General features: G+C 37.3%; 1 protein-coding gene across 10 annotated transcripts; it reads left to right on the top strand.

Moving 5' to 3' along the window:
• Positions 1–1,038: 1,038 nt before the first annotated feature.
• LOC106070882 (leucine-rich repeat protein lrrA-like) lies at positions 1,039–24,619 on the top strand. 10 transcript variants are annotated; one of them, XM_056015167.1, is made up of 14 exons: positions 1,039–1,152; positions 2,306–2,839; positions 6,606–6,764; positions 14,160–14,366; positions 14,818–14,913; positions 15,393–15,545; positions 16,753–16,940; positions 17,749–17,856; positions 18,067–18,238; positions 19,640–19,831; positions 20,561–20,728; positions 21,640–21,854; positions 22,508–22,724; positions 23,533–24,619. In XM_056015167.1, exons 2-14 carry the CDS (start codon positions 2,507–2,509, stop codon positions 23,599–23,601), a joined length of 2,277 nt encoding a protein of 758 aa, XP_055871142.1. In that variant the 5' UTR covers positions 1,039–1,152; positions 2,306–2,506; the 3' UTR covers positions 23,602–24,619. The 10 variants fall into 10 exon arrangements, with proteins under 10 accessions (XP_055871142.1, XP_055871146.1, XP_055871144.1 ...); XM_056015171.1 differs by having other exon boundaries at positions 1,041–1,261; positions 2,421–2,839; XM_056015169.1 differs by having other exon boundaries at positions 1,041–1,261; positions 2,349–2,839.
• The last annotated feature ends 1 nt before the right edge of the window (position 24,620 follows it).

Genomic DNA, 24,620 nt, shown 5'->3' with positions numbered 1-24,620 from the left:
AACTTTCTGGTGGACAATAGAATGTCATTTTCTATTTTATGTTGCCTCAGTGATGCATGCCACATTCATTTTGTTATTAGATGATAAGCCTCGTTCTGAGCTATCTACAACAACATTGGGTTAAGGCGTAGGTCTACAACACACACACACACACATTTCTCAACATAAAGAAAACTCAGCAAACGTAGCTCAAGTTGAATAGCCGCCTGGTCTTATGGTATCCGCTTCGGACTGTCCTCACAATGATTCCAAGTTTGAACCCTGACGAGGCCATCTCCAGCTGTCCTGCAGGATGGAACGTCGGATATTTGTCCAACACAAAACAAGCTTCCGTCCACCTTCGACGATGTCATACAATTCTTTTCAATTTCTGCCATTTTTTTACTTCTTTATTTTGAAAAGATCTATGTGAAATAGACAATCAAACTTTAGAAATAGGCCTATTCTTTTCTGGATGGGCAAACGTAAAATTGTGAATTAAAATCTGCTCCAAGTTTTTTTGTTTGACGCCCTATCTATAATTACGCCTTAAAAATGCCCATCAGCGATCCAAAACATGACCCACTGTAGTCACCCAGTTGATTCCCACAATCCATAGGTACGCCTCTACATTTCCCCATAAGCGATCCATCACAAGGCCTACTATAGTCACCCAACTGATTCCCCTATTCATAGGTACGCCTATACATTTCCCCATAAGCGATCCATCACAAGGCCCACTATAGTCACCCAACTGATTCCCCTATTCATAGGTACGCCTATACATTTCCCCATAAGCGATCCATCACAAGGCCCACTATAGTCACCCAACTGATTCCCCTATTCATAGGTACGCCTATACATTTCCCCATAAGCGATCCATCACAAGGCCTACTATAGTCACCCAACTGATTCCCCTATTCATAGGTACGCCTCTGCATTTCCCCATTAGCGATCCATAACATGGCCCACTGTAGTCACACGGTTGACTGGACATACAGATAAGGTTGTCTTGCTTGTAGGTTAGGGGGGAAAAAAAACGAATATTGTTTCCACATAGAATTTGAAATGTTAGTGAGACAAAGTGTCTCTTGTGCTATGAAACCAAAGACAGATCGTGTCTTGTGTAGACCAAATAGTGTTCATGATTAATCTAGCCTCCAACAAAGCTAGGTAACGATATCAGTCTTGAATGTGTTTTAATAGACGAAGTTTTCCATCCAGCTTTCAAGCTATTAGGATGGATCTAAGTTTTTCTAATTGTAACTTGTGAACTTGTTGGGTAAAGTGTTGAGTGATCTGTCATACAAAATTTTCAACCAAGCTTTCAAGTTATTAGAATGGATCTTGGTTTTTCTCTGTGTAATTTTTGAACTTGTTTCGAGTGATTTGATTATATCTTAATAAAACAACCAAACAAAAAAAAAGGACTTAGCATAAATTCCGAAGTATACTAAGTCTATAAGGAAGTATGACCCAAGAAACATCGTGAGAAAAGGAAACTGAACATCGCCTTTGGTACGAATATATCGCTGAGTTCTAGGATACTTTTTTAAAAATGCATTTTCTTTCGTTGTGTATGACATAAGTTTTGTCATACTCTGGAAACTAGAGTAATATGAATGTGCCTAATGTTATTATCTTTAAGAAGACATGAAGCAAATCTGATGGTCTAATGTATTTGGAATATCTTAGCGACTTCCTTTCTTTTTGAATGCAGTCCACAGTTGTCCATTTCTACTTTTACTTGGTATTAGTTTCAAAAGAAATTATTTTACAAAAGCTTCGTGATGTATGCATATTTTGACACTTTCGCTATCATAGTTCACGCTGAGCTATTAACTAGTAGGCCTAAATGAAATTTTGCGAATTTAAAAGCCACCTCCTCTGTGTAGGTTACACCCGTAGCATGTTCCTCATTTTTTTCTCGTACCTCTCAACTGCGATTTTACCCACAAATCTTCTTGGGTGATTTCAGAATAACTCTTATGGTAACAAAGCAGTCGTTAAGTCATTCAAATCAACTCACTCGTCTGTATCTTAAAACGGGGTAGCCCCAGTTAGTCTTGTAGAAATAGCCCAGTTTTAACAAACGTTATATAATACAGAAACTGTTTTCTAATACAAATTAAATTGTTGCTTTACTTCAATTACAAGCTTAAGTGCTCCTTGCATGTCTCCTCACAACCTTCTGTGGTTCTAGTGTTAGATCCTAACTTCTTAGAGTTCAAAAGAAATAAACTTTCATCGAAGATTTACTTCTATTCACTTTATTTCAACCATTAAAAAGAGTTACAATGATTATTTATTGATTAATTCTAAAAAGGTTTAAGTCAAGAGAGTCTATACTATTATTATGGTTTAACCAGGCTTAATTAAAGTATCTAAAAGTATGCGTCTAGTGATAAGTAAAAATTATTATTACAAACTATTTGAGACAGATGCAGCAATTAATAAAAAAAAACATTCTGGAGAATAAATAAAAAATCATTCAAGTGTGAACCTTGAAAAGTCTGAACTCCTAAAGATGCCGCCCAAAGAAATTCCCCAGATGGGCCCTGGGTCGAAAATCTCGGCTCTCATCGACGCCGTGAAAAAGAACCTTATTATCACAGAGGTGAAGACCAAGAGGGAACTGCTGATTGACTTCTCTTCTTGCGGCTTCACCGTCCTTCCGGTGGAACTTTGCAAGAACGAGGAGGTGATTGAGCTCGCCGTCAAGTTCCTGCTGCCTTTCAACAGGCTGAAGCAGTTGCCTGGCAACATAGACGCGCTCGTGAATCTTAGACACATAGACATGAAATGCAACGTGATGACGTCAATTCCGGGGAGCGTGTTCAACCTTCAACAGTTGGAGTTTGTAAGTATCATATCTTATTGAACAAAATTTAATGAGCTTTTCAAATTATATTTAGTCAACTTATTATGTACAGTACAGAGCATTACATTGGTCTACGTGTCACGTTTCAGGAAAGCTAAGTGCCATTCAAAGCATTAGCTTATCTTATAAACTACAGAGGTTCCTTCAAAAAAAAGATTATTATTAAGTTCTACGCGTATTCGTGTGTTAAATCTAGTCGTGCATGTTAACCAGATACTCTTGTAAGATATTTGTTTTCCTGGCTGATTCAGGCAACCCGTTTCATGGCCATTTCATGCTCTAATAGCACTAGGAAAAAATGTGCACTTATATGAATTTGTTCTAAGATATGGAATAAGGAATGCTTATTTGTGTTTGTGTCTTTCTGAGTATTAGATTATGTTTTGTTTTTCTATTTGTAAGTTAAGGTTTAGGTTTTTCATGTATTATTTCCAGTTTAGTGTTTCCTGAGTATTTTTGGTACTTACAATTTTTAGTCCTCTGTCCTGAAGTGTCTCCGGTTCTGGTTATCTCACCATGAGAAAGAAAACGACAACACCTCCATTATTTTGGGGCTGATAACCAATCTTACAATGCAACCAGGGCCGGATATTTATTTCATGAATCCTCATTTTATGTGCTCATCTTTTCCCCCCAGACAGCTCTGCTACATAAATTAACTCAATGAATGATTCTTGAAAAAAAAAACACGTTATTATTTCTGCTCTAGATGCAACAAGTTTAGAAGCACCACAAATCTGGAACCTACAAAAAAAAACTTGAAAAGAAATGGTTGAATATTAAGGAGAGATAACCAATCTTACAATGCAACCAGGGCCGGACTCAAGGGAGGGCTGGCGGGCCTTCACAAAAGAGATAAATATATCGGAATTTCGACGGGTCAGAAACAGAAAGTAATTTTTTTTCTCATTTTGAACGCCAATACTTTGAATCTTACGTCGGGTGGCAACCATATCGTGATTTAGAAGTGTCCGCTTGGGGCCTTGGAAGCATCCATATACTTAGCTCCAGCCCTGAATGCAACATACTAACTGCAGTGGCGAAGTAGGGTTCTCGTGGGCCTAGGCGTAGCAAGGTTCTCGTGGGCCTAGGCGTAGCAAGGTTCTCGTGGGCCTAGGCGTAGCAAGGTTCTCTTGGATCCATGTGTAGCCAGGTGTAGCCCAAGTGTTGCAATGTACTCGTGGGCCCAGTTTACAAGAATATCTCGGTGTATTTATGCTCTCAGTGCCTTTACAAAAAAGACATCCCATTGTATGTGCAAATGTCTTTTCCCAAGTAATAATGTCATGAAACTCAATTTATTTCCATTAACACCGTCTTGCAAGTGGAAGTCACATGACACTCAATTTATTTCCATTAACACCGTCTTGCAAGTGGAAGTCACATGACACTCAATTTATTTCCATTAACACCGTCTTGCAAGTGGAAGTCACATGACACTCAATTTATTTCCATTAACACCGTCTTGCAAGTGGAAGTCACATGACACTCAATTTATTTCCATTAACACCGTCTTGCAAGTGGAAGTCACATGACACTCAATTTATTTCCATTAACACCGTCTTGCAAGTGGAAGTCACATGACACTCAATTTATTTCCATTAACACCGTCTTGCAAGTGGAAGTCACATGACACTCAATTTATTTCCATTAACACCGTCTTGCAAGTGGAAGTCACATGACACTCAATTTATTTCCATTAACACCGTCTTGCAAGTGGAAGTCACATGACACTCAATTTATTTCCATTAACACCGTCTTGCAAGTGGAAGTCACATGACACTCAATTTATTTCCATTAACACCGTCTTGCAAGTGGAAGTCACATGACACTCAATTTATTTCCATTAACACCGTCTTGCAAGTGGAAGTCACATGACACTCAATGCTTGTACGGCTACTGAAACGTAAAGGCTTTCAATCACCCTGTAGGCCCCTGTAGGCCCCAATCGGCCCAAGGCCCAGGACCCAATGAACCCATTCTTGCGCTATTGTTGCTACTGTAACATTAGTGATGACAGACATACAGGTGTGTGCAAAAAGTCTGACCTTAGTGACCAGTGTGTGTGTGGGGAGGGGGGATATGACCAATTAGAGTTGCTGGTAGCTTGGTTTGGTAGTCTCTCATTTGTATCTGTATCGCTGCTGTGGTGAGAGTATGTAGACCTGGAGGCTGGGACCTATATAAAGGCTTGGAGTTTATTACAAAAATAGTTGCTGTTAAAATGCATAATAATACGTTTTTTTTCATCGAGTAGATGGTGTGACAGGCGGGTAAACGAAGGAAGTCAGTAGGAACACATTTTTATAACACCCACATCGCTGATTGACTGTACACTGCGTATAGTAAAGTAAAATTAAAGTTCCCCTTTCAGACCTTGTGGTCTATAGGGCAGATGATGTAATGGTCATCTGTTTCTGTGGCGTACGGTTAGAAAAAAAAAAACAGCACAACGACCAACCGCCTTTACTTTTCCCCAACTAACGTTAGGTACCCATTAGAGCTGGGTGGACTCAGAGACGCCCGAAGAGTCTGAAGCTAAAAATCCCAGTCTTCACCAGGATTCGAACCCCGGACACCGGTTCGGTAGCCAAGCGCTTTACCACTCAGCCACCGCGCCTCATTACACTGCGTATACCTAGAAATAAAAAATTTAAAAAACTTGTTTTTTTCATTTTTGGCATTTGAGGGAAGGGGGAATTTTTTGACAAGTACTTTTGGGATAGAAATAGATTTATTTAATTGTTTCATCTACTAGTATCACTATGGATTTTTATTTAACTATTAGACCATAGTACTACCTTAGTGAAACTTATTGTTTTTTTTTCTAAAAAGACGGAGCAATTTTTCCACAACAAAATCAAACCAATGTAATTGTTGAGTAAACTCCCCTGTGAGATGAAAGAAATACCTGATCCGAACTACGACTCTACTTCTCACAGTCATAATCTAATCGCCTCAAAGAGACTGGTCACGTTGTCCAACTCAAGTTCGTTTCTAACAAAACTTTTAAATTTTAGCTTTTACTTAGCAACATTTCATACTTAGTCCCAAACATCCTCATCGCTCTTCAGTTGACCTACTGAATGACTTCTTCTATTTGTCAAAGAATGGCCCGCGTTCATTTTTGCAAAGCTTGTATTACCTCACTTTTTCTGTCTGTTACACATTTTGTTGACATGTTGTTTTTTTCCCACTTCCCGTCCTCGGATCAAGTTTAAATTTTGCCCAATTATTCATAGTCTTTGACAATACACAAATCGATAAAAAAAAAAAACACCAATTAACTTATCAGCTAGTGGTGGTTAATAAATTTTGTTTTAAAGAGAAGAAGGGAGTTAAACCTTGCAGTATTGAGAGATATTTTTTTTCCGGTTCTTCCCCTTAGATAAGCTTTTTTTTTTTTTTTTTTTTAGCTTGTTTATCCTGTATCTAACTTAATGAGATGTATCCCATGTAATGTAAAAATAAAAACTTTAGTTGTACCAAAAATTAAAAAGGACAGTAAATATTTAAAAAAAAAACTGTAGTAGGCCTGATAGTTACATTCCCAAGCTGGTGCCTCATTGGCTAGCATTTTCAGTTTGAAATCACCGACTTAAATAGATGCATGGTTTGAAAATATACTGAATATTACTGAAAATTACGATTTAAAAATAAATCTAAAAAAGAAAAATTATATTTTTTAATACAGTTAGTCAAATGGTCTGACTATTATATTGTTTTCTCGCTGTCTACCTGGCAGTTAGATTGTTCACACAACGCCATTAAAGCCATCCCGGGCACCATAAAGAACTGTCTGTTCTTGCACACCTTCATTTGTGAGGATAACAAACTGAAGACGTTGCCAACTACCATCAACAAATGTTCTGCGCTGAAGCTGGTCAATGCAAAGTTTAATGAAGTAAGTCCAGACGTTTGTCCATGTCAGGGCAGAGTCATTTGTGAATGTAAAGGAACAGAAATCTATCTATCTATCTATCTATCTATCTATCTATCTATCTATCTATCTATCTATTTTTTCTGTTTATCTCCCTGTCTCTCGGTCTGTTTAACCGTTCGTCCATATTGTTCTTCCAATCATCCTATTTTCTATCTCTGGTCTCTCTCTCTCTCTCTCTCTCTCTATATATATATATATATATATATATATATATGTAGTGGAGTGGATATCTTTTTAGAGAACACCGGCCACCCCGATATCCACGTGACCCTTCACCCTAGATGGCACCTTGTGTCCGCGCATGACAAGGCAGACCAACGTGGGCACTGTCCATTCGACCGGCATCTCGTATCGCTGTAATGTCCGTATGTTACTGGACCTAAGTCGTCTCCACTCCCTTTTGTGCTTGGTTCTACACCATGTGTTCACGTATGGCTGCAGGTCTTTAGTATACAATAAAGTTTGGAATCGTCCTACGAGTTGCCTTCGTCCTTTAGTTTGTTCTGTGCCAAACCCACCACAGAAACTTGGTAGCACGAGTGGGGTCAGGAAGAGAGACTACACTGTGGGATCAGAAGACGTCTCAGAATCTGCTTCCTGACAACCGAAACTAAGAAAGTGACAACCAGACGTAGATGTCAACAAGTAACAGTTAGTTTATTCCTGTTTCTGTACTTTCAAATATTTTTTTTTTTTGTTTTCTTCTTTTTGTTTCAGGGTAGTTAGATTTAGTTTAGTTTATTTTAATATAATTTGCTTATATTTTCTTAATTGTGATTTTACTTCGCTTGAACATTGTTTCTGTTGAGATAGATTTCGTTATTAGGTTACTATTATTGTTAGAGTTTCTTAAGACCTGCAGCCAGATGGAGGGAAATATGGTGGAACCTAGTTCAGTGAAGGGGAGAGACATGGGTCCCATGTGCAGTGGAGGAGAGCCGGAGGGAATGGAATGTGTCACTAAGGGGATGTTGACTCGACTACAAGCTGAACTTGAGGCATTGAAACTGGCCTGTCAGCGCCCTCACTACATCATAGAACCTGCTAGAAAAATTAGACATTTCAGTGGGGAAGGCAGAAATGATGAAGTTTCAATTGAAGATTTCGTCAGAGAAATAAGAGATCTATGGGAACTTCGACCTTACCTCTCGCCTCAAGAGAAGACAGCAACCATCATTGCGAATATAAGTGGTCCAGCTAGAGTAGAGGTAGATCTTCAGCCACCTCATATCAGAAGTGATCCAGAAGCTCTGCTCGATGCACTTACCTCTGCGTTTGAAGTAATCATACCTGTGCGAGAGGCAGAGATTACATTTCTGATGTCGCAGCAGAGAAGACGCGAGTCACTTCTTGAATTTTCTCACCGACTATTTAAGGAGTTCACAACGGCTATCCGACAAGAACAAAGAGAAGGCATAGAATGTTTCAAAGAGGAAAGATTGAGGGACCAATTTGCCTATGGAATCAGTGATCCTGACCTACGTAGAGAGCTGTTTAAGTTCATAGTGCAACATCCCCAGACAAGCTTTCAAACGCTACGAAACAATGCGTTCAAGTTGGAGAACCAGAACAAAGATGCAGCTCGAGCCCAAGAGCAGTGGTCTGAGGTTCTCTTAGCGAAATTGGCCAAGTTAGAGAAGCAACTTGAAGAGATAAAGGGGTCAGGCTATAACAGTCTGCCAAGTTCAACTAACCCACTCTCTAGTCAACCACATAGTCAACGCAGACCCACACAAAGACACACGAAACATGGCAACCAAAACAGAATTCGACCAACAGCACCGCCGGGTCTTGTATGGTCAAAGACGAAGAGAGGATTCTTCCCATACACTGATGATGGATCACCAGTCTGCACCCAGTGCTGGGAAGTTGGACATGTAAGGCGTCACTGTCAGCAATCACCACAACTCACAGCGGAGGTTCAATCTGTGAGCAACAGTGAACCCATTGTTTCACAGCCAACCCACCAAGTAGAACAACGAACCAATGAGCAACAAGCTGATGCAATGTGGCCCACAGAACCAATGGCCGGTGCCAATTAGAGCTGGGTGGCGCCCTAAAGATCCCGATTGTAAAAATCCCAGTTTTCAACAGGATTCGAACCCGGAATCCTCCGGTTCCGAAGCCAAACTGTTTATCCCTCAGCCGCTATGCCTAACCCTAGAGTTGCTTGTCAATCCGTCAACTTTTCAGAAAGTCTAAAGTATAACACTAACAATAATTTAAAACTTTATTGCAAAAAGCAATTAATAAAACATGGACAGTGATTTGAGAAACTGCTCGAGATAATAATACAAAAAAAAAGAGAATGTCATCGTCAAACTGTGCTTAGGTAAAAAAGAAAACGACAGCAGCCTAAATCTAGACTAATGGCCAAAAAAGAAAAAGGAATACACTGACGAGCTTCTAATTAATGGGCTCGGTGATCCGTGAATGACGCCAAATACCGTTACACTTCCATTATATGTTCAAAACAAAATGTACAGTATTGATTGGATCACGCAATGTGACGTCATCTTTGTTGCCAAGATACGGAAAAAAATATGACTCCGCGAGTTTTTCTTTTCTTAATCATTTTTTTTTTAGTAAAAAATATGACTCCGCGAGTTTTTCTTTTCTTAATCATTTTTTTTTTAGTAAAAAATGGAACTCTATTGTGTTGTGATCAAAAGGTGACCTAAATATGTAGAAAATATCCTTCAAAATCTATTCACACCTACATGTTACATCAGAATCAGATTAACGGAAGCTGCTACGCATCCATTGGGGCACCCCTCCGCAAAGAAATAAATGACACTTTTTGTTTACATCTCAAAATTATTTACCAACTTCTTCTCTAAAAAGTTGTTTTGAGCCTTGTGCCAGTCTCCCATCATTTGGAGGCCCTAGACGACTGCCTAGTTTGCTAATGCCTAAGGCCGGCTCTGCACCCATGGACCAATGTAGTGTCATCATTGAATCCATATGTGGTGACCAGTTGTAAGGATAAATATACTAGCTACTTTTATTATTTTTTTTTGTATAAACAGATAGTCCCAATTCGGATAAAACCGATCAACGCTATTCGAAAATTATTCTCTTGAATGTTTTACAATTTCTTCTTCACTGGACACAAATTTGTTTGTTTCAGAATAGAAAATCCAGATCATGAAGCTCTCAGCAAAATTGTTCTTCCATAGAGTTGTTAGGATGCCAATGTCTTGTTCGGCCGTACTGTTGGAGAATTCCGTTTCGAAGACCATGTTTGGCATTTTTCAATGACTCTCCTTAAGGGCAAATTTTACTAGCTCCAATTTTCAGCGCCCGGAGCATATGCTGTATTATTGTGTGGGCATCTGAGTCGAAAAATTAGATGTTGGGATAGCTTATAATAGGTGTCGTCTTGATGAAGCTCGTTAGCTAAGGATAGCAGTTCATCTCGGAAAGACAACTCCGAAACTAAACAACTGCTGCCTTGCAGATGATCTTGGATGATCAGAGGCTATGGGAGCACACCCAAAATGAAAGGCAGGCTGAAGTTGAAGTCAATGGGCCTCCTAGAGTATAACTAATTGACATGCTACCTTATCTACGATGGAGAGTATGTCGTCTATTTTGGCGATAATTTTTCCTCCGGGAAACCCCAGGGACAGCCGCGACAGCCAAACTACACATAGTAGATTTGTTCCAATGTTCGTACTCCGTACACACCCAACTAAACAGCTTGAGATTTATTACGAAGGCCGTGAAATATAAACAAGATACTCATAAAAAGATATCAATAAAACACTTTTATGCAAATGTTTTTCAAAGGGAACAGCCTGAATTCGAACTTGAGAGAAAGTTTTCTCAGGCTTCTCAAACCAACGCGGTAACCACTCTACTAGCGAAGAGTCTATAAGCACGGAAGATTGTAGAGTTATCTATCTTGTTTCTATTTCATGTTTGTGTTCACTAAACCTGAGACGCAGCCTAGTATAAGGGGGACTAATTCAGCTTGTACCACCACTTCAGTCAAGTACTATTTCATCCCCTTGTTGGAGATACCAAAAAAAATATTACCAATAGTTAAATAAATTAGTGGTTAGTTTTTTTAATTGATGCTTGTGTTGTCAGGTAGATGAAATAATTGTGTCAAATTTCAGCTTGATCCGAGATTGGGTGTCGGAGAAATAACGTGTACAAGCTTTTGACCAGACAGACTGAGGGAGTTGATATAAGCTTTGTAAAAATAGCTAGATTTATCTAAATTAAAGAACGAAACTTTTTAACAAATCGGGTAAACACTTTTTCACAATATTTTTATATTTGGTATAAACCCATCTTCGCAATCTACTTTTAATATTTTCTTAGCGAAAGAGAAAAATGTTGAAAGGAACATTAGCCTAGTTTTATTATAGTTTGACGATGCTTTCAATTCTGAACAAAGTGTATTATACATACAGATCATTTTGATTTAAAATTAAGTAAATTATTTTAACATAATTTATAAAACAAATTAAAATATAAAATACAAATAAGCAAACAAATAATTTAAAACAATTTTTAGTAATAAATGTAGTATATACTTATTTATTCATTTAAAATTTTGGCTCCGTTCTTTAAAATTACTTAACAGTTAGCATACAATATATGTCAAAATTATGTTGTTATTTGGATTACATCCCCTTTGCTTTAAATTTGTCATAACTTACATTGTTTTTATAAAGTTTTATAATGGTAAAATGAGTATCAGTTCGTTTATTGTTAAACTACCTTAATTTATAACAGAAAATTAAAAATATAAATAAGCATAAAATATAAATTTTAATATATATATATATATATATATATATATATATATATATATATATATATATATATATATATTAATAAATACTTTCTTATTTATTTATAAATAAGGAAGAATTCTTTTACAAGCAATGTATGCCAAAGAATGTGCTGTTATTTGAGTTATAGCCCCTTTATTACCTCGAAATGTGTTTTGCCTATGAGTTTAAACCAATTAATCTAAAAAAGTTGTAAAGTCTATGAGAGTTGATACCAGATGTCATTATTTTTTTATATTTAATCTTAAGCAAAAGTTATATTATTATTCATACAAGGTACACAAAACTGTTTTTTTTTTTTTAATTGGTAAGTTGCTTAGACCTACACTATGCATTTATGCAGCTTTTCACCTAGGGGTCCGTGGGTAAGTTTTAAGGGGTCCCCGAGTCAAAAAAATCTGATGTGGAGTCACACGCTTGATTATGACGTCTTTGGTAGGCTATGCATAGATGCTACGATCGCCAACTGCGATGAATTGGGTACCTACTCGGGGCCTGGGGATGACCAATGTCAAGCGAGTTCGCGATGTCGTAGTGAAAAAAAAAAAACACCCGGAAACGCATTATAGTTTACACGAGCTTGCACCCTGTTATGACCATGAGCTAAAGGTATGAATTTGACCTACAGGCCCGGAAAAAAAAGAGGATCGCTCTTCACTGACCTCTTTGTCCGTAGCTCACTCATCGATTAGATCAGTGATTCCCAAACTTTTGACCTATGCGTACCCCTACCAAATTTTTTGTAACGTTTAGTATATAGCATCTCTATCCATTTCCTGATCTTTGTAGAACTTAGTCTGAAAATGTAAACTAGTGCCGTATTTAATAATAATAATAATAATAATAATAATAATAATCTTCATTGTCCGTATGGAAATTTGTCTTACATTTGTAATGTGATTAGAAAAAATATCTTGAAAAGGTTGAGTTTGTAAACAATAAAATAATAACAAGGATTTAAAACAAACGATATTTTATTCTAATTTATAAACTAAATGGGTATTTGAAAAAGAATCAGCATAGTTGCCTATGTGCAACGTGTACCGCCTTCAAACTCTTCCCGTACCCCTGGGGAGGGTAGGCGTACCCCACTTTGGGAAACACTGGACTAGATGATAGTTTAATCAAATACGTTAGGGTAGGGCACAGCTTCTTGAGCGATCCGGTGTTCTCCTTGCCCGGTGAGACCGGAGGCTGAGCTCTCAAGAGATTCCTCCGTATTCCTACAAGCAGAGCCGGTCCTACAGATTGCGGGGCCCTATGCGAAACAGATTGCGCGGGGCCTATTCAGGTTTGTGATAAGGATAATAAGTGAAAATAAGATTTTGTATTTGGAAATAAATTCGTCTTTGCATTTTTAACATACTTTACTAAGTACAAAATCACTGTCAAATTAACTTTACGAGCCATCTACAGTAGATGGTAGTTTTCCAACAAAAAGCCGATAAACATTCAGATCTGCCTTTTAGATTTACTATCCACTAGCAAAATATCGCTTTTTTTAAGAGGTCGAGATAGATTTAGATTTAGATTTATATGCTAGTGATTATTAAAATGTTTGTTTGTTTTACATGTTTCGGATGTTCCTTCAGAGTTGAAGATAATTACTTCCTAGTCCAAACCTCCCGCAGGACGACGGGGGATGGGAGCGGGCAGGGTTTGAACCCGGGACCATCGATAAATCTGAACGACAGTCCAGCGTGCAAACCGCACGACCAGGCAGCCATCCATCCATATTAAAGTAAATTAAGAATTTGAACTTCTTATTTTGGTTAAAATTCGCCTTATTATTACATTTTTTTAAAATGAAAGCTGACAAAGCCATTTTTTTTTTATTGCTAGTAGGATTAGCGTTTTCCATATTGAATGACACCCAGAAATGACAATTATGTCTGTTTTTAAGGACATTTGCATGAGTTTTCAAAATATTTTAATAATTTCGGGAGATTTTCATGACTTTTTCGTATATTTTACAATTTCATGAGAATTCCAGAAACCCATTAATAATAAGTTAAAATGGTTTATTTTAATAATTTACACCTAGAATTCGCTCGGAGCCTATGAAAGTACGGGGCCCACTGCGGCCGCATAGGTTACAGTGGCATAAGACCGGCCCTGCCTACAAGATACCACTGCTCTCTGTGAGAGGGCGGCTACCACAGTGCGCGACCCTCTTGAGAAAATGCGTTTCATCCTCTCCGGGTCAATGTCTATTTAGCAGCGGGAACCCCAACAGACGCATCCACAAGGGTGCCAGGATAGATAACACCAACTTAGGCGCCCGCTTACTGAAATAGGGAAGATCACTTGGCAACAAGTGGCTTCCGAAAGACCACCGTCCATGACACCTACATTTAGGGCCCGAAGGAAAGCTATCCTCGCAAACGACGAAAATAGATCATAGGTAGAGTTTGGCTGCTTCTGAGTCAGATGGAACTAAATATGTAGATCTACATATCTAGGGTCGCAAAGTCATGTCTTATGTAGATAATGCTTCATGTCGTAATACATATTTTGTAGTCTACATTTCTTGTTCAAATGTATTTAGATGAAGAAAGTCCCAAAGTCTATCTACGAGATAGGCGGTCAAGTCGACCTATCCCACAACCAGATTGCGGAGCTTCCGTCAGCGTCGGTGAAGTCTCCCGCACTGCGAAGCCTGGACGTGTCTCACAACAAGATCTCTGAAATTCCAAGCAACATCAATGTCATCTATACTCTGGTCTGGCTGAACCTGTCTTACAACTGTCTCGAGGTAACCAATGTCATGTTACGTGAAGACGACATTGCTATATCTATTGATCATTCATAGATCACTGCATCAAATGACAGACTCTTTATCTAGTCATTATCAAAGAAAGCATAGCCCAGACAATGCTGGAGGTTCTTGAGACCCAGTCACATTTAGAAGGAACGCTCATTTCCGCTCCTTTCATGATAAAGTAAATCAATATACATATTTAATTATTCATAAAGTTTATCACCTGTTATTACTTGACTATCATTTTAGTTTTCTTGCATTGTGTTATCACTTTACCAAAAGTAGGCACACTCCACAGAATAAATAATATTTAAAAAAGACATCTTCACACTGATACTTTAGATTTTAAAAAAATGTATTATTGGATGTTAATCAGCAATTAGAACCCTTAGAACCAGTTACCTAGAAGGTCTATTGATATCTATTGATATCATTTATGTTTCAGACTGTACCACAGGAGCTATCACAGTTAAAATATTTGCACTATTTGGATATTAGCCATAACCAGCTGACGTCGCTTCCGGACGTATTTGGTCCACAGGTAGGAAGACCAATTATTCGATTCACAGGGCATTTTATATAGGTAGGCCTACATATGAAACAAGAAAAACAAAAAACAAATGTCTTTAAAAAAACAACAACTTATACTTCTGAGAATTATTTGCTTTGGTCAACAGAAGAAGCATTGTGTTGTTTCACATTGTATCGGGCCGGGGAAGGTGTAAGTATTTGAATTACATAAGTGATACTTTAGTGATACATACGTGATACTACTACACATCTGACAGTTTGATTTCGTCTCTTTTGGAAGAAAAGCAGGCTGGCACTATCGAATTCCTAGCCACACCAACAGCCAGCTACGCTCTTATTTGATACGTGGAGCCTACTTTAATTTATCTAATTAACGTTATTCTTTAATACCCTTTTTTAATAATGTGTTTTAATTGTTGTATTCATTTATTTCATTTTTTGAAAATTAATATTCAGTTTACCTACTATATATCTCGTTCTACTAACTAGGCTTTCTCTGTGGCTGTGTTGAAAGCTTCTTATAACAAGCTGACGTCACTTCCTACGGATACCGGCTGGATGAAAGTCTTAGAAGAACTTTACGTAGACAACAATGAGATTATAGAGTTACCCAAAGAGATTCCAAAACTGCAGTGCTTGAAGGTAGGGAGTTTGGCTGACAGACTCAGAGATTGTCAGGATATTCTTTGGCCTTTCATGACTCCAAAACTGCAGTGCTTGAAGGTAGGGAGTTTGGCTGACAGGCTCAGAGATTGTCAGGATATTCTTTGGGCTTTCATGACTCCAAAACTGCAGTGCTTGAAGGTAGGGAGTTTGACTAACAGACTGTTAGTCGCCTCCGCGCTGTGTCTTGTGTGGATTAGTCCAAATAGGAGGTAACACTCAATTTAAGAAATAACACAGGTGAAAGGTCAACACTACAAAGGTTCACGATGCTGATGAACGATGTCGATTTACAAGCTTTCTATGAAACAAATAACTTTTCCCGCCAAAATCCTAATCTTATCGTAACAAGGCTCAAATATTGTCAAGATGCTCTTTAGGCTTTCGAGATTCCAAAACTGCAGTGCTTTAAAGTTAGGACTTTAGAGATTGGCTAACTGGAAGTTCTTTAAGATATGCTGATAAATCATGCTGACCTTATCTTATAAAATACAGACGTTACTTCAAAAAAAGAAGATGATTACGTCCTACGCGTGTTCATAGGTCAATCTAATCATGCATGTTAACCAATGCCTTAAATTTTACCAAGTCATTGGTTTTCCTGGCTGGCTCAGGTAACCCAGGCAACTACTATGGGATATATATTCGTTTTTAAGTTTAAAAGATGTGAAGAAAATGTATTCATTTAGTTTTAATACATATCGTCTCGTTAAGATTTTCAGCGGACTCTGCTATGGATTTAAGCTAGTCAGTATTTAAAAAATTATCGTGCCCATCTGGTATTCAAGTCAGATTTAGAGTTCATTACATCTGGATACATTTTGTAAAAAAAAAAATTGCTACAAAAAATAATAATTATTGTAAACAAGGCTTTATTGTTTCATTAAAATTAAATGCTTTAGAAAAAAAAAGAAAGTGTTTCCTATAATTACACCTAAACTGAACACTTCGTACATTCTGAGTATTTAGCGGAACACTTTGCTTTATTTTTAGAGATGTTAATTCACGTGGTGGCCTACTAGTTAATTATTCCAGTAGTTTGTGGAACACCTATTCACACCTCGCGGAACACTAGGGTTCTGCGGAACACAGTTTTGGGAAACACTGCTTTAGACTAATTGTTCTTTTTAATATTGCGATTATTTATTCTTAGTTTTTTAAACTTCTTACAACTTATCCATCTCAGAAACTAGATCTGTCTGGTAATAAATTAACCAGCATTGATGTCCTTGTGTCTGTGACTTCACTAGAAGAACTCATCTTCGCTCAAAATCAAGTTGAAGAACTTCCAGAGTCTATTCAAGCAATGAAAAACTTGGTTCGAATAGACTTCAGTGGCAATCAGATAGTTAGTCTACCTAAGTCTCTTGGCAGGTGAGTTCAGTGGCAATCAGATAGTTAGTCTACCTAAGTCTCTTGGCAGGTGAGTTCAGTGGCAATCAGATAGTTAGTCTACCTAAGTCTCTTGGCAGGTAAGTTCAGTGGCAATCAGATAGTTAGTCTACCTAAATCTCTTGGCAGGTGAGTTCAGTGGCAATCAGATAGTTAGTCTACCTAAATCTCTTGGCAGGTGAGTTCAAAGGCAATCAGATAGTTAGTCTACCTAAGTCTCTTGGCAGGTGAGTTCAAAGGCAATCAGATAAGATAGTTAGTCTACCTAAGTCTCTTGGCAGGTGAGTTCAAAGGCAATCAGATAGTTAGTCTACCTAAGTCTCTTGGCAGGTGAGTTCAAAGGCAATCAGATAGTTAGTCTACCTAAGTCTCTTGGCAGGTAAAAATCTATCAGTAAGATGCTTCTAACTGTAAACAAATAAGTTAATACTGAATTAAATTATGAAGTGTTCAAACAATGTCATTATGTATTTTTATAGACATAGACCTGCCTCAGTGTTTAGCATAAAAACACTACGATAAAAGCAAAACAGAGCGATTCTTAGATAATTAAAATGATAAGGTTTCTAGTCTGATAAACTAATGTGTAAAATGATATGAATATTACAATATGACTGAATACAAAGATGACTTTATTTTATAAGAAGTTTTGGGTCGAAACATACGAATGACAACTGGGACATGAAAACTATATCTAACAGTAACATTAGCGGACGTCATTGGGAGAAATAGTGTGAACTATATCCAGGACATCTGTAATAAATCGTTCCTTTTGGTCTGCGTTTCTTAGGATCAGTTCACTGAAGGACATTCTTGGTGCCAACAACCGTATAACAGAAGTGGACGAAACCTTAGGGCAACATCAGCTGCTTCGAACCCTGGACCTCGGGTATAACAGGTGAGAAGAATGCAAATCAAGTCTTTTGTTCTACTTAGTTAAGAATGCTTGAAAAATTGATGCGTACCTCCAGAGACAGTTCTGGACGCTCAAATAGACAGTTGTAACAATTTTTCAAAACATTACAAGTTCGAGAAAGATGTACAAGTGATAATTACAATAGTCTATATATAATAAAACAAGGTGTTTCTTTTTTCCCCACATGCTTAGACTCACAGAACTGCCCGAAGACTTGGTACGTTGGAGAACCCTTGAGATCCTTCGAGTGAATAATAACAGAATCACCGTGCTGCCTCCTGCTATTGAGATGATGGAAAGTCTCTACGAGATGGATCTCAGCGAGAACAGTTTTACTGAGTTCTATTTCCCTAAACCTATTGAGGTAAAACGGAAGTCACGTGATGGGAAAAGGGAGGGAAGAACAAAATATAAGTTCAAAAATGTCTCCGTCTGTTCTCGGTAGAAAATTTCTTTTTTTTTGTTTCATGTGTATCGCGCTGCCTTGGTCTCGTTTTGGAAGCCGTCTGCTGCCAGGTGCTCTCTTCTTTGTCGGTAAAAACAAGCTGGCGCCTAAGCTGATCTTTAAAGCGTTTTCGGGGTTCACCTCTGTTACGACCACCTTTCAGCTCACCGAAAAGGATTGCCTTTGTAGTACTTTGTTATCCCATATGGGATACATGCCCTGCCCAGAGAGTTGTCTACCTACAAGCAGTCCCTCTACTCTGCTTGTACCGAACATCTCTATTTGAAGTCAGGTCTTGCCAACCATATGCTCATGATAGAGCACAGACATTGTTGGTGAAAGCGTTTAAGAAGTCTTAGCCGCTTTCTGTATAATACCCATGCCTCAGGTCCATTTAGAAAGGTTAAGAGAGCCCTTGCTTGGTAAACATTGATATTTTGTAGATAGGCGGTGAGGTTGAGTCCACCACACTCTCGCTTTGGACGTCCGAAAATGCTACTAGCGTTAGCCAAACGGTTATCTTGTCTTGAAAGTGATGAGTCGTTGAATATTGTGCTACCCAGATTAGTCAAGTGATCTAACGCGTTGAGAGGGGACCCTTGGGGCTGAGCAAGCATCTACGTAAGGCTCTGTTCAGACTTTCAGACAACTATGTGTACAACATTCGACGGCATATGTCCCATACTGTAACAAAACATGTGAATTGCGCCAATGCACCCTAATTGTATTGAAGTATAATCCAATTATTAATGCGTAGAGTAGAGCTCGTGTTTAATAGATCTAGCTCTATACATCCATTGCCCAAGTTTAACAGAAACGATACGAATCAGGAAAATTACCAGAAATCGCGTTTTCCAATCTTGACAGTAACATTTAGTTAAGCGTAGACAATTCATCTAAGCATATAAGGTCATTATTATTGTATTGGTTATCTTTCTTGGTCAGCCCAGTGATCGTCAATGTCAAGCTTCTTTCTTGAATCATATGATTCACAGTACAAGGAATGTTAACTTCATGAAAAGTCTTGGTGTGAAAGATTGTGTAATGTGAATATAGTCTCCTTCTGCTGCATATGACAAAATGAATTAATTATTACTAATTGATTAATAATTTGGTAATTTTTTGGATTGATTCGTGTATTGTCATCGACTATGAATAATTATGCAAAATTTCAACTTGACCGAGAATGGGAGGTGGGAGAAAAAAAACTATGTTCAAACTTTTTAGTTGACAGACAGAGTGAGTTGATATAAGCTTTGTAAACACCAGCGAGCCTTTATTATATTAATGAAAACATTCCTGTTTTTCTTTTAAACTCAGATCTTAAATCTCTCCAACAACCCAGTCCCTGTGCAAACTTCGGAACAGACTTCCCCCATCATGTCTATAGGAGAAAGCGACAGCTGCAGACGATTGACCGCCCTTGACCTGTCCAGTCTTAAGTTAGACTCTATACCACCTTCCCTCTTCAACTGCAGGCTCCTAGTTACCCTCAAACTAGCCAACAATAAGGTAAACTAAAGTTAAGTTACCCTCAAACTAGCCAACAATAAGGTAAGCTAAATTTAACAGATACCCTCAAACTAGCCAACAATAAGGTAAGCTAAATTTAACAGATACCCTCAAACTAGCCAACAGTAAGGTAAGCTAAAGTTAACAGATACCCTCAAACTAGCCAACAATAAGGTAAGCTAAAGTTAACAGTTACCCTTAAACTAGCCAACAATAAGGTAAGCTAAATTTAACAGATACCTTCAAACTAACCAACAATAAGGTAAGCTTAAGTTAACAGTTACCCTGAAACTAGCCAACAATAAGGTAAGCTTAAGTCATCAGTTACCCTCAAACTAGCCAACAATAATGTAAGCTTAAGTCAGCAGTTACCCTCAAACTAGTCAACAATAAGGTAAACTAAAGTTAACAGTTATCCTCAAACTAGCCAAAAGTAAGGTAAGCCAAGGTCAGTAGTTAAAACAAACCAACAATAAGGTAAGCTGAAGTAAACAGTCACCATGAAACTAACCAACAAATGGCAAAAATAAAGGTATACTAAAGTCAGCAAATACACTGAAACTAGCCAACAATATAACTAGCTCGTGGTTATAATATCTATGCTAGAGCGGTATGGAATAATTTTTTGACTAAAGTTGAAATTGTTTTTTCTCAATAATAGAAAATAGATAATCATAGAAGGAACTTAGTTGCACTTTTCAATTATTTTTTTTTATTTCTTTTTAACAGATCAAAGTTTTATCAGAGCAACTTGGCAAGTTAAGAAATCTGGAATATTTTGACGCCCATAATAATGAGATAACAGAAATACCAATACAAATAGACCAGCTGCATCAGCTGTATTACCTTGACCTTTCTCACAATTCCATTGGGGAATTTCCTATGAACTTGGCTAAGGTAAGGACTTAGTCATTGTAATAGTTCCAAATAGCGATTCATGAAAGAACCAGGTGGTCAAAAGTTGAAATGCAATCAATCGCTTAAAAAAAAACACTAAATAAAATGTATTTTTGGTTACAACAACAAATATAAATGATCAATACGTTGATTGTCCTAATAATATTCATTCTTGGCAGTAAAGTTCCCTTTCAGACCTTGCCACCTATGGAACAGAGGATGTAAAGGTCATCTGTCTCCGTGTCCCACGGTCATGTGGCCAGCACAATGTGGTGAAACCGCCTTTACTTTTTCACAACTAATTTCAGGTACCCATTAGAGTTGGGTGGGCTTAAGGGCGCCCTTAAAATTCCAAAATTCAAAATCCCAGTCTTCACCGAGATTCTAACCCATGCCCCAGGTTCGGAAGCCAAACTCTAACCCTTAACCACCCAGCCCCCATGCCTCTACTTTTTTGGCAAGTTAAATTTTTTTTTAATTTACTTATTATTTCACAATGATTTGTAAATTTTAAAAAAAAATTTAATTAATCATCAAATTAACATTCCTGTACTTTTATAGACCACATGTAATCCAGGGTTGTAGCTAGGAATTTTCCATCCTTTGGGGGCCCGGCAGGCTTTCTTCATTGCGGACCCTGCATTTTGCGTAATATTTAATTTTTAATGTAAAAAACACTCATTTGGGGGCCTAGGGGAATTTTCAAAATTTCCCCCCTCCTCTATAGCTACGCCACTGATGTAATCTGTCAACCTTCTTTCTCCATGTAAGACCTTGTCATACAATATAACATAACAAATCAAAGCTTTAAGCTTCCATAAAAGATTGAAAAAAAAATTCTGATCTTGTCTCAACAACTACATCATGCTCCAGCCGTTTGAACTTATTGTGATTTGACTTTCTGTGTGCAGTTACACCGCATCAAGCATTTGGACATGTCCAGAAATAACATCGAGAAGTTACCAGACCTTCAGAACCTTGACCATCTAGTCTATCTTGACCTGAGCTACAACAAGCTGATGGAAATCCCAGAAGAAAATCTGGACGTACTGGCTAGCTTGCTGACCTTAAATCTCTCCAACAATCTTTTGACTGTCTTCCCACCTGACTTGGCCTATTTGTATAGGTAAGTTGTGTGCACCTGTATGATATGATGAAGATATCGGTAAGTTGAGTGCACATGTTTGTTGCATTGATTATTTAGATATTTTGTGTGGACATAATATGTTTGATGCAATGATTATATAGATATATTGTGTGCACATGTTAGATGCCATGATTATATAGATATTTTGTGTGCATTTGTTTGATACATTAATTTTTTAGGTAGGTAAGTCGTGTGCACATGTTTGATGCAATGATTATATTGGTAAGTTTAGTACTCCTGATGATCATAATAATACAGATCGTTATATTTTCTACAAACTTTTGTTAATGATGTGTGCATGTGTGGCATCTACAAAGAATGTTCCTAAGATACTTTGTTATAATCATAAACATATAGAGTTGAAGCTAGGTGCTGAAACAAATGATACATACATATATTAAACATAAATGAATAACAGCACCAGGGACCAAGTTTTTTTTTTTTTTTTTTTTCTGTTATAATCAGCAATTTAAAAAAAAATATAACCTGTTATCAATAAGTCCATATTATTCTCTGTAATATTTTTTCTTCATACAATGTGCCCTTCTTAAAATATACATAACATCATCAGCTTATAATATTAATTTTCATTTTCAAATAAGTTTTAAACAATGCCTTTTTGTTTTTAATAGGCTGAAAATTCTGGACATGTCCGGAAATGATCTTAAAGAGCTGCCTCCAGAAATCAATGAACTAGTTAGCCTGGAGAAATTAGATCTTCACGACAACATGCTAGAGGAACTTCCTGCATCCATTGGTAAGATGAAAACCTTGACCTATCTAGACGTCAGCAACAACAAAATTATGAGCATTCCAGCAACAATTAATGCCATGGGCAGCAGATGTGAGGTAAGCCACAGCCAATGTGATGTCAGCAGGCTAAGTACTTTAAGTAGATACTGACTAAGGTATTATAGATCTAACAGCAAGCATGTTTCTAATGCCAGTGTAATGGAGATAAAAGGGAAAAAAAAAGTCAAGACATATTTAAAGAGATGGGGGGGGGGGGGACTAAAAAAAAAGGTAAAGCTTTTGCTGATATAGATCTAGGCTAATTACCCTTCATATCATCATTATTGAATTAATTCCTTAACGTTATATTTAATTTAACACATCAGTTCAAAGCACTATTGGTGCACCATTGGACACAAAAATATACAATTATTGATATTGAGTATTTTAATAGGCTGTAAGACTGTATGGTCACTTGGTATGCTGGCTCAGGATGTCTTCTCGATGGTCCAGGGTTTGATATCAGTTTGGGCTTGGATGTAGTAATTTTCAATTCTGAAAGAACACCCCAAACACCCAAACATGTAGGCCTTAAATAAGCAAATCATTCATGTAGCATGTCCATCTGAGTTGGTTTTCTGGTTGTGTAATACATGCATTGATCTGTCATCATGACGGTCCCAACATTGAAAGGAAAAGGTTAATGACGGTCCCAACATTGAAAGGAAAAGGTTAATTATTTATTAAATTTGTTGGGGTTTTTTTTATACTAAATTCACCACTCTTGCTAGGGAAGAATCACAACAGACAACTACTGTTCTAGTGATAACCTCTTTACTTTGGTGAAGCTAAAAAAACATGTCACACCAACCCAACATAATAAAGTTGAATCTTATACAGTTTTTCTTCATTTTTTTTTTTACAGCTGAAGTTAGAAGAGCAATCATCTATCAAGGCTAGAGAGATGGAAGAGGACCCACCAAATGAATCATGATTGGTTATTCTTCATCAGTAGTGCTATACACATCTCAAGGTCTAGCACTGATCTGCCTCTAACTGGTTCTAAAATAAAGTTTTCAAGTGTAGAATACTGGCCACTACAAGTACAACTAAAACATTCGACAACATTTGATCAACCACTCAGTGGGTTGGGGGACATAATTATTAGAAACAATCTAAAGTAATAACGTACTGCAAATGTATGGCTGCCTGGTCGTGCGGTTTGCACGCTGGACTGTCGTTCAGATTTATCGATGGTCCCGGGTTCAAACCCTGCCCGCTCCCATCCCCCGTCGTCCTGCGGGAGGTTTGGACTAGGAAGTAATTATCTTCAACTCTGAAGGAACATCCGAAACATGTAAAACATTTTACAAACAATGTCTTATTTTTTGTTTTCCTCTTAATAAAAATAATACATGTCCTGCTATATGAATATGATAAAGGAATAAGAAAGTTATTTCACTCCAAGTAGTTAGTTACACGAATATCATATCAGGGTACTTTTCATTGCCTCTCAATCAAAACAAAAACTTCACAGGATGATTAGGATGTCTTGATAAAAAAAACCATTCATTATGAGTTTTTTATTGATCTGACCTTGACATTCTCTTTTTTCAAATCTTTATCTTTGTCACTTGTACTATTACATTGTCTATGTTGTTAGTTTATGTTTTTTGTTTGGTTTATATTTTTGATTCTTTGCTATTTTCTACTTTCTTGTCTATTTTGTTTTTCTATATCTATATTTTCTATAGTACTTAAGGATTTGGTCCAAATAAGTGGCTGGTCTGATTAACTAGTGGTTCAAATGTACTATGTCTTGTGGGGTGAAATATATGAAACATTGTGTTGTTATAATCATCATCTAAGTTTACGCTGAAGATTAAACACAAATGTATTACTATGTCAACATTATTTGATTTTAAGGGTAATTTATAAAATGTAATGTTTTTCTTTAAAATATTTACAATTGTGATCAATTTTATTCTAAATAAATGAGAACCAACATTGGAC

Source organism: Biomphalaria glabrata, chromosome 17 (assembly GCF_947242115.1).
Source record: "Biomphalaria glabrata chromosome 17, xgBioGlab47.1, whole genome shotgun sequence".
In the NCBI taxonomy this organism is placed as follows: Eukaryota; Metazoa; Mollusca; class Gastropoda; family Planorbidae; genus Biomphalaria; species Biomphalaria glabrata.
Note: the sequence above shows the minus strand (reverse complement) of the source record. Positions and strands in the feature narration are given on the sequence as shown.